Here is a 10976-nt window from a genome sequence, read left to right on the forward strand (position 1 = left end):
GCGAGTGTCAGGAAAACTCATTTCTGATGCAAAATTCACAGACAATAATCTGCTCACAATTCACCTTAATAGTCAGTTAATTGTAACAGACTGTTGTATATTGTGTGTCTCTCTTGCCGTGATAGGCATGAAGAATCCTTGAATGTAACTGAGCGTCCTGGTTTCACCAAACTGGATAAGTAATAAAACAATAAACGGAATGGAAGAAGGTGTGACAGCTCCAACAGCAACTGCTGCCCTTTTAGTTTCCCTAACCAAAACTCCTGCACATGCATAACCCACAAAAAGAGTGGAAGTTCCCCCCACAACTTTTTTTCCTGTCATACCGCAACTCCAGATGGACACACAAAAGGCCTCCAAAGCAGTCTGTTACACTACAATCTACAGTAACGTTAAATAACTCCTGACCGTTAATGTAGGCGTAATTAACGGTTAAGAACAGCTGTGAAGCGGAGCGATACATGAAGAGTTAAAAGTCCCAGTGCTGTTGTACTGTTAATCAGTACTCATGAAATACCTCTCACCCAATCAAATTGCTTGGTCAGAACTAACTGTTGTATAATACGAAATATCCCTAAAATATGTCATCAGTTTAATCAGTGACAGTAAAGAAGTCTCAGTAGGAAAAAAGGTTGGGAACCACTGTACACAGTCCAGCTATACTGGGTTGTAACATAGTCTTGTTTTAATATTGGGGAGACACATGAAATGGGGGGTCCTCCACAAGAAAATTTTGAGCATGGAACACTATTATCTGGCTGGCTCCAAAACGGAGTAAATCCCCATACACTCTACAAAATGCCCAGCTTTACAGCAGAAATAAACATGTTATCAGCCTGGTACAAAAAAGTTTGACTCTATCACTAATTTTATCATTCAGGACAATTGCACGGGGGTGAAATCTTTTTATAACTCACCCATTTACATTTTATTAAGGCCCAAAGTTCGCACATTAGGGCCTGGGCCCCTTGAGTGACAAGTTGTCGACAAGGGGTCACTATGTCTGTGAGTCAGATCCACCTCTCACTCCTCCACAGCTCCAACCTCTCGTTCAGGCTCCAAAAATCAAAGATGGGTAACATCAAGGCAGCTACGTCCATTATTTGTTAAGTCTATAGTACCCCCTGGAATCTATGCGCATGACTTCACCATGCCACAAAGTAAAAGCAATACTGTGACTGTAAATGCACATAAGTATTAGATTCAGAAAAAAAAACTGTTAGTCAAACTACTCATTACTAATAACCACACAACCTCACAAGCAAATGCTGAATTTATAAATAAATATGAATACTGTTGATATGTATTCAAAACTGTCTTCAACTGCGCTCTTTGACAATCCCTCATTATCATTCTCCATTCCTTTTGGACCTAAATAATGAAAAGATTGTTTTCCTCTCCCACCTAATCATCTAATTTCGGCCTTTATAGTGTTTCCTTCCTCACACAGCAGCTCTTTCCAGCTCGTCTTCTGTCATTACTAAACTGATTGGACCAAATCAAAACTGAAATCAAATTAAAGCCCATTGTCAGTGTGCATGGTTCTGTCACTGACATGAAAGGAGGACCACAAAGACAAGATAACAAGAAATTCAAAGTCGCCGGTTTGCCATGAAAGAAAACAGCAACACTGACTGGATGAAGGCATTAGTAACTCAAAATATCCATATGAGAAACATCACCTAGCCTATATACATGACTGTATACAACAAACATAAATCCTCGCCGTAGTGTTCTCTCTTCATGCAAAAGTATGCAGACATTTCTAATGCGCTTCACCAGCAAAATTTGAAAATGGATTTTAATGGCACATTATGACAATTACAAGTATTAAATTCCAGCTTTCAATATTTATCATTCTCATAAAATCTACCATTTTCAATTACGGCGTGCAGTAGTGGAGAGGTTTTTCGGGGAAGGCTGTGATATAAATCTCTTTGTAAGGACTCAGCTGAACATACAGAGCTCTGGTCGAGCAGATGTCTCAGTGCGATTGGACAGCAGTTAGGCAGCCTTCAGAAGACACTGGGTGATAATTTAGCCCTGCCCTGCAGTGACATGATAATAATGCACTCATATCCTGCTGTGATTCTCCTGATCGGCTGACAGTCAAGCACAAAAGAGCCCAAATTCATTAGTAATGGGGAGGCACATTTGCAAACCTGTTCAACATACAAAAAAGGCATCTCTGACTAAATATTCACAGCAAAACAATGTAATAAATTCACAGTCTGAACTAGTGTGGAGAATAATATATAAATGTACTATGAAATGGGAGCTTGCACTTCATTTGATGGTCGACCCTCACCTCTAACATTATAATAAATATTCCATACCGGTAAATAATAGATGAGTCAATAACACTGTATCAGTTTCTACCTTGCCCTCATTACTCATTACACACTCATACTCAAATGTGCTATATCCCAGCCATACCCCTAAGCAATTAGTTGCTCTAAAATATCAGGGGGCTAGTTACTCAGGCATGTATTTCATATTTTTATTGGTTTATTCAGAGCACTGCATGCAGACCAAGCTACAGCAAACACAGCCTCAGCAAATCCCCAAGCTCCTCTGCAGTCAGCAAAGTAATTGGGGAGGGAGTCCCAAAGGGTCCTCACACACTGCTGAACCCTCTGCTACCGACAAGTTGAAATGGCAATGGAGGTAGACAGGAGTCAGTGTTTGTGCGGGGGTGTGTGTATGTGGAGGATATAAGTGCAGGAGGTGGCTTGAGTACTTTGTGTGAATAGGCCTGCAGTCTTTGGAGACTCGCTGGTTGGCTGGGAAACCATCTGGTCCCCCCCCCCCCAGCTGCATTGCCCATGGTTTCCCTTTTCTATGGGGATGTCAAATTCTGCTCATGGGGAGGCTGTCCGGATGCCAACTTAAGCCCCCACAGCTCAAAATTAGTTAATTAACTCTATCTCTCACACAGAGAGAAACTTCCTTTGTAAGTAATTCTACCATTCATCACAATCCAACTCTTTTATTCTAAAGCTCTGCCAACTATCAGCTTGTGAAATTAGCAAGGAACAGTTGAATGTGGAATAAAAAGCCCTATGTGTGAATCCATATGATTAAATAAGCGCAATCATAGAAAATGAATTCGAGCTATATCAAAATTTGAGCCCAGATTTTAAAATGCAACTTAGCTTTAAACCGTATGCTTTTTCTGCAATTGCAGTTTTGCTGATTAGATTAAGATGATAAAACAAATTTTGTTTAGACATGCACTCATTGATTTTCCGAATCAATGTTCCTCTGGTATTCATGGAATATGCTTATCAGATTCCCAGTATGTTAAAGCTGTCTGCCACTAAGGACAAGATGTTAGCGTGTGTGTCTGTGTGTGTGTAAGTAAAAAGGCTGAGCCTATAATGAGATCTACTCATTTTTAAATTGGTTAAATAATGTTATAAACTCATATGTATATATAGAAATAACACATCGCAAGAATTTAAATCACAACAATCAAACGTGTCAATTTTGTACACTAACTCTGTGCACGGAGACGAAGTGATCATATCCTGAGGTGATGATAAAACGAAGGTGAGTTGCACTGCTTCCATTTAGCTGAAACATAGAGAAAAAAATGAAGACAAGTAGCTGTTTTACCTGCTAATCCTATGCATTTTTATGTTTTAGATAATAATATTTTCACTTCGACTCACCGAAATTGCATGCGACTGAAGACGTCCCTCTGTATGTTCAAAGTCTATAAGACAATAAGCTTGTCAATCACAGTTTTGATTCTTTACCATTTTAACCAAATGTGCAAACAGATGCTGTATATGGTTGTTTTTCTTACCTTTCTCTGTAACAGACTCAAATTGAGAAGCATTTTGTGAGGTGTTCTTTTCTATCTTTAGATGCTTGACTGCAAAAGAAAAAAAACACAACTATGTAAAAGAAATATATTTTAAGGATCCAAACACTGAAACTGCACAAACAGGGTATATTTTTCTTTTAAGAAAAATGTTTAATCTCTGTTTTTGCTAGAAAGTGTGACAAAATGTAAACATTATAGTCTCTCATTAGTGCCTGGAAGCAAATTTGTTTTGGTAATAAGTATGCTAAATGTAACGTGGTAAATTACGCTTTATGCAATGCTAGCAACTTGGCTCGATGGATGGTCCACCACTTAAGCCATAACTGAAACATCTCAACACTTATTGGATGGATTGGCATTAAATATTATACAGACATTCATGGTTCCCAAACAATTTGAATTGCTTTGCTTAGCCTTTCATAATATTCTTTGAGCATCACCATGTGATTGAAGTTTGTGGTTTTGAATAAAGTGTCCCAACCTCCTACCCTAAGATGGTGAACATGATATTAACATCATACATGCAGCATGTTATCATTGTCATTTTATGTATGTTATGATGTTGACATGAGATCTTCCCTCAATGCAAAGCCTCACAGTGCTGGTAACATGGCTATAGAAGCTCTTGGAGTATCTTTTTTAATGTACATTTATTCCAATCATGTTTTTCCTCCTTCAAATGACAATAGAATTAATACAAAATCGTCCAATATCCAAATCAATCTGTATTTTTTTTTTTTACAATAGCAGTTTAATTCACCTATATAATCAAAGAGTTTGATACATAGTTAAAAATAACAATTCCAGTGTTTATCAGCAGGTCATAATATAAAACATGGGCCTCTTCACATGTGAATATAAACAGTGATCTAAAAAGATAAATAAAAAAAATGGAGATCTTTGTCTTAACTTGATCTTCATAAAAGATTTGGCAGAGTAAAATTGTGTACTTATAGTTAATCATAAATGTATATGAATGTGTTGAAATCTGTATATTTTCAGAGACCATTTTACTACATTGTGTTTTGTCTTTGTTCATTTAAGTGATGTGAAAACACTGGGCAAATACCTGAAGGCGTGTTAATATATATTTGCATATTAATTATGATGCAGCTGTTTTTTGTGTAAAATTGTTTGTTAATTAGGGCATTAACACATACATTGACTGTTAACAATATCAGCTTAGCATTTTAACACTATCAAAATGAGTGAGTACAACTTAACGTACCAGCTTTATCACTTCATTTAAAGAGGAAAAGATAATTCACACTATATTTTTTACGATACTTCTAAAAAAATATCATTTCACAGGAGCAGTGTGCATGACTTTCCCATCGCCTCCATACCATTATAGCTGTCCACGGTCACGGCAGAAATATTCGTGGGTCCAGCAAAGCGAATGATGATTTCTTGAGGAAACATCCCGGTGGACATCCAAAACGTGTTAGTGTTTCTGGGTAGGAGGAACAAACAAACATACATTTTAACGCTGTTCAGATGGGATTGAGATTCAGTAGCACTGAATAAAGTAAATATCCGACATTAACTTTCACGTAGCGACTTGATGTGGACAAAAGCTTTGGCGTTATTTCACAAACATCTAAACACTCACCCGTCAATGATGTTTTCTGGTGGGTGATTTTCATCGCTGGACGCAGCGACGACAACTTTTGCCCCCAAAGAACTCAGCGAGGAATCAAACATCTTCAGAAACTCACACAAAAAGATTAGGATCTCCGCTGCTGTCCGGTTGATGAAAATAACAGTAGTTTCGACAATACCACACAAAAATCTGTAATGCTGACGGATTGGAGAAGTTGACAGCTAAGCTAAACTAGTTAGCTACTGTCGTTGCCAAGCCAACCGCTTCGTCGCATGATATATACGTTCCTAGTACTATCTGACGTCACCATTTCAGACGCACGTTGGTCGTTAGTTGTTTAGCTATTAGCAGCGAGCAGTGAAATCTACACATCTTCACATGGCGAATGGATGCAAAGAAGTGTTGTTTACACGCGGAGCTGGACAGGTTAGTCATTAAGCACTTATGAGCTTAAGATGACAACACATGTGAACCTTTGTAGTCCGCTATAGATTTGGTTGAATTGGCTAGCTAAGAAGCTAAGCTACAAACCAGCGCTCAGTTAAGCTAAGTTGGGTAACAAAGAAGAAAGCAACACAGAAAACTGAAACCAAATATCCACAGTGTATGTTACCTGCCGTGTTTCACTAATCGGGATATTGCCTTGTTGTAATACAGTGTCTTGGACCGACACAACGTGAGTTAGCTTTAGTTGCTTAAAGATGTTGCACCTACTGTAGCATCAGTGCAGAGAGGTAAACATGACTGCTCAGATTTCAGATGAACTGCAAAAATTAGCAGCACTTAAAATAGTTTGCAGGTGAAAAAAAAACAAAATTCAAAAGCAGTCCACAAACATTTTGCATCGTGCCTGTGTTGTTTTTCATGAAATTGGAAACTATTTAAATCTGTTTTTTTCCCCAGAGTGATGATTCGGACATATGGGACGACACAGCATTGATAAAGGCTTATGACAAGGCAGTTGCATCATTCAAGGTAAAAAAAAAAAAAGTAAATGTTTATGTGCATCCAATCTTGGAACCCATTGTCTATTATAAATGAAGTGTCTGTTCAAAGAGATTAATGCGCATTCAAAACATTTGTTTGTTTTTGACACTCTTGCTGTGTGCCAGACTGCCCTAAAGGGTGAAGATGAGCCACAGGCTGCATCCTCTGAGAAAAACCAACCCAAAAAACGCAAGAACAACAAAAAGAACCAGAGCAGGAAAAGAACCAACGCACCTCCAGATAAAGAGGCAAGTCTAAACTTAAAAAAATATCTTAAAGTGGTGGATAATGCTCACCTTCAAAAACTCGTAGACAGGTGTGTAGGAGGAAATCGTCCATAGATTAAGAAAAGAGAATTTCTGCACACTGTCCTATTGCTTGCAATTAACTCTGTTAAGCAAACAATGTTTTGGTCATCAAACCTTTGTCAGGTTAAGCTGATGTAAGTATGAAATTAAAGAATACAGATACATATACAAGAAGAAGGCTCACTGTTCAGCAATCTTATTGACAGTTTGTAGGGGTCTCAATCACAGCATTTGAATCAACATCACAGGTGTTTCAGCACATAAGACAGATTGATTGTGACAGATTTATGTGTTTCATAGCACATTTTAGTCATATAAATTAGTGTTTCAACCCTTCTTTTGTTATTCTGGATTTGGTTTACTTCAGATGAGGGTATAACCAAAATTTTTAGTTCACAAGCTGTTCTGTTGTTTCACAGTGGCAGGTTGGGGACTCGTGCAGTGCATACTGGTCAGAGGATGGCCAGCTCTATCCAGCCACCATCTCCTCTATAGATGAGAAGAGGGGTACCTGTATAGTTGTCTTTATAGGATATGGTAACGAGGAGGAGCAGAATCTTGAAGACTTGCTTTCAGAGATTTCCGAGGGTGATGAAGAAACAAATACCAAGGTAACACAGTGCAAATAAATTATTTTATTTATATTTATGAAATGCTCTTTATTTTGTGTATTTTATTAGGTGTTATCTATTTTTACATTCTTATCTGTTAATTTAACAGGTTATTGAGTATTTTGTTTCATGGTGTATTTTTTCAATCCCTAATAGAAATGGCAAAATATATTGTGTTGTGTCCAAACAGCAACATTTGATAGCTTGACAGAAATTTTTTACTGTAGAGCATTTGCTCTCAGTCAGTCAGAATCCAAGGAAAAGGGCTCCTTTCCAGAACATTTACATTTTTAGTATGCATAAACCCATTTTGCGCATGCACCTTAATTTGCAGACGGCTTTCCAACTTTACATTTTGCTGTTCACTATGAACAAGAGTCATTTTTCATTGAAAAAAATCACTATGGCAATGAGTCAACATTAAACCTGGTATTATTTCTACAACCTTAGTCGGTTAAGAAAGGCTGAATCATTCCTTGATACAGTTCACACAAGGTTACGTCTTTCACACTGCAAATATGCACATCACAAACAAGAAAGGAAATATATTAACTGCATGTGTTAAATGAGAGTAAATAATACCTAAGTTACCTTTGGCAGACTGTCATTTTTATATATGTGTGTGTGTGTGTGTGTGTGTGTGTGTGTGTGTTTGTGTTTGTGTTTGTGTGTTGTTTAATCTTATTTTCTAATAGTAGGTAATTATGCTGACAGAGGAAGAAGGGGTCAGTTGAGGCAAAGTGAGATAAATGTTAATGACAGTACTTGATCTTTATCCAATAATAAATTCTGGAATGCAATGAACATAACAAATTGCTACCTCACAGTGGAAGCAAACCAAGGATTAAGATTTAATTAGTAACGCACTTGCATCTTTTATGGATTCTAGATTAATTTGGCTATAGATAACTTCATATTTTTCTCTTCTGTTTTTGCCTTTTTTTTTCATTACTTAAAAGCAAATTTAAATATATTTCAACCCAGGTATGCAATATGTCTCTGTATTTGTGTTAAAGGAAGTGGAATCGTCAACAGAGGAGAGTGACAGGTCAACAACAACAAACCAACACAAACAACAGCCACACAGTAAACCCCAGAAGTCCAAGGCTCACAGAGAACCTCCTCCTATGTGGGGTCCTGGTTTTTCTGGGTTTCCTCCAGGCCCACCTCCCATGCACGCTTTCAGACAGGTAAGAAGAAAGAAACCGTATCTCCTTTCCTTTTTAGTCAGTGCACAAAATGAAGTTCTTATAGAGAACCAAAGCTTAAGAGACTTTCACATTTCGTTCTACAACATAAAGTACATCAGTAAATACCCCACCCACGAGCTTTGAAGCTTTTTTGTGTCTTAAAAAAAGTGGTTGCTAACAAGTGGCTAAATGAGGATACAAAATGTCATCACGCCAAACCATGCCAAACACAGCTTTACAGTAGTGTAGTTTGTTTTACCCTAACAACGGCTTTTTAATTCTGGCACCTGCATTTAGACTTCAAAAAATCCTGAAAGTCGTGTTCATTTTTTCAAAATCCAATGGAAAAACCCCATTGACTTTTTGACGAGGGAACTAGGGCGATGTTAGCTTTATAAATACTCTGAGAAGGTTAGGTGTTTGCTGAAGCGAAATAGACCGTAAAATGACACTTAGACAATACAGTGTTTAAAATGTGAACAATACAACTAGAATATAAACAACAGCCTCTCAGAGTTGGCATTTATTGCTGAGGGACAGTATGGCATTGCAGTGAATTTAACTGTCATTTATGTTAATATATCTAGCCTCTGTATTGATGTAACTCTGTATAAAGTTCTAAAACAAGGGAAAGAAAATGTGTTTTAAAAAGACTTCAGCCTTACTTACTAATTGGTAATACTGAGATCTCAGTGTGTTGTTTTCAACCCTTTTTGCGTCTTTTGTGTCCTCTGCTAGGGGGGAAGCAGACGATCTGGTGGTCACGGGCCTGTGCCTCCATCCTGGCCTCCCATGATGCCTTTTGGCCCACCAGTGAGTTGGAATATATCTGTAAAGTAATTAGAATTGCAAAAGCTACAGCAGATACTCTTTTATTTGAGCTATATACTCTGTAATCTACATGTAAAAAGCACACATTTACTGATTCAGCATGGAAATTGAGAAAGAGCAGTCAGCTTAGCATGTTTTTGATAAACAACAAATATTGTCAAATTGCACCATCTGTATTGTGATCACATTCTCTACGCCTCAGATGATCCCTCCACCTCCGCCGATGAGCCCTGACATGGTGGATGACGAGGCTCTGGGCAGCGTCCTCATCTCCTGGTACATGAGCGGATATCACACGGGATACTACTTGGTATGCACACCGAAGTTAACTGACTTATTATGGTCTATAAAAGGGATTTATAGCTTTTATTTACAGGTTCAGTCTCTTGCATTATGTAGTGAAAAGCAGTGGGCGTATATGGTAATTTGGGTGCCTTTTTGGTAAAGTTACTCAATTTTTTTGCTGTCATGCTTCTTAGCAAGAAGAGCCTTTTCATCAAATGCCTCCAGCTCCATAATAGGTGGGAGTCCTTGATTTGAAAAGAGGAGTCATATTAACATCATATTCTTTTTACAGGGGTTGAAACAAGGACGCAAAGAGGCGGCAAATTGGACGAAACTGCACCACAAATGAATTGATCAACTCCACTTTTCATGGTTTCAGTTTCTCATGGCGTCACCTGAGGCAGCAGCAGAGCAACCTGCCTGTTGTGCCAAATGTGTGTCATTCTTGTTTCAGTGAAATGTTATGACCTAAAGTGCTTCGTGCTGTGAACGGAGTGTTCATCACAGTTCAAGGAGAGTTTTGTATTCTTTGTAAATAGATTAAATAAAAGCTATGAGAGCACAGTTGATAACTCGCTCAATACTCCTGTTTTTATTGCACTGTAGAATAGACACTCTTTTGTATAATCAACCTTTATGGGGCACTAAATGTGAGGGATTATAGCCACTTTTTTCACCCATTATGCATTTATTTTTTCTCATTTATTTTACTAATTAGCAACAGAGGGAACTGTCATCTAAATGTGTGACAGACTCACCGATGTATGGTTGTAATGGCAAATATTGTCCAGTAGAAGTCAGACTAGTATAATGCATTTACACTATAGGAAAATGTGGCATGGCTACATAATGGCTTGATGTTTAAACCCATGCAGAGCTATTGTCAAACACTCTTTGCATCTAATTGTGTGTCTGCTGTGCACTTGTGTCTCTGGGCAAGCTAAACATTTGATTGCAAGCCAGACTTGAGTCCTGCTTCGGTCCCTGTGGTGCATCACACAGTTAATTCAGAGAATCGTTCCAGCATATGTGTTGCATTCAAGCTCTCTGTTTTCCCTGAGGTGTTCCCTCGTCCACCACCCAATATAGGATTGCATCCATCATAATGTTTTTAACTCTCATCAGATGTGCGCATATTTCAGGGTAATAGTAAGAAAGGTTTCAACAGACAGTATGAAACATTGGTGCAGATAAATATTGATTTTTTCACAGTCATCAAGACATTAAGATCATTGAAAGATGATTTGTCTTAAGGTCCTTTACACTTTACAAGCTGAAACATGCAAGCCTGAAATGTAGACAAAAGGGCATTTGCAGGTCAGAGAGAGG

The 10976-nt window shown here is 38.0% G+C and overlaps 2 protein-coding genes across 2 annotated transcripts; one reads left to right on the plus strand and one right to left on the minus strand.

Moving 5' to 3' along the window:
• Positions 1-1800: 1800 nt before the first annotated feature.
• hspb11 (heat shock protein family B (small) member 11) lies at positions 1801-5711 on the minus strand. The gene is made up of 5 exons (XM_042488481.1): positions 5445-5711; positions 5179-5285; positions 3812-3880; positions 3675-3718; positions 1801-3576 (listed from the first exon to the last, which is right to left on the minus strand). Exons 1-5 carry the CDS (start codon positions 5534-5536, stop codon positions 3484-3486), a joined length of 405 nt encoding a protein of 134 aa, XP_042344415.1. The 5' UTR covers positions 5537-5711; the 3' UTR covers positions 1801-3483.
• Positions 5712-5757: 46 nt separating this feature from the next.
• On the plus strand, positions 5758-10216 carry smn1 (survival of motor neuron 1, telomeric). The gene is made up of 8 exons (XM_042488546.1): positions 5758-5861; positions 6339-6410; positions 6548-6670; positions 7150-7341; positions 8358-8531; positions 9270-9344; positions 9565-9672; positions 9940-10216. The coding sequence occupies exons 1-8, from the start codon at positions 5814-5816 to the stop codon at positions 9994-9996; spliced, it is 849 nt and encodes a 282-aa protein (XP_042344480.1). The 5' UTR covers positions 5758-5813; the 3' UTR covers positions 9997-10216.
• Positions 10217-10976: the final 760 nt, after the last annotated feature.

This window comes from Plectropomus leopardus, chromosome 6, assembly GCF_008729295.1.
Source record: "Plectropomus leopardus isolate mb chromosome 6, YSFRI_Pleo_2.0, whole genome shotgun sequence".
Lineage (NCBI taxonomy): Eukaryota > Metazoa > Chordata > Actinopteri > Perciformes > Serranidae > Plectropomus > Plectropomus leopardus.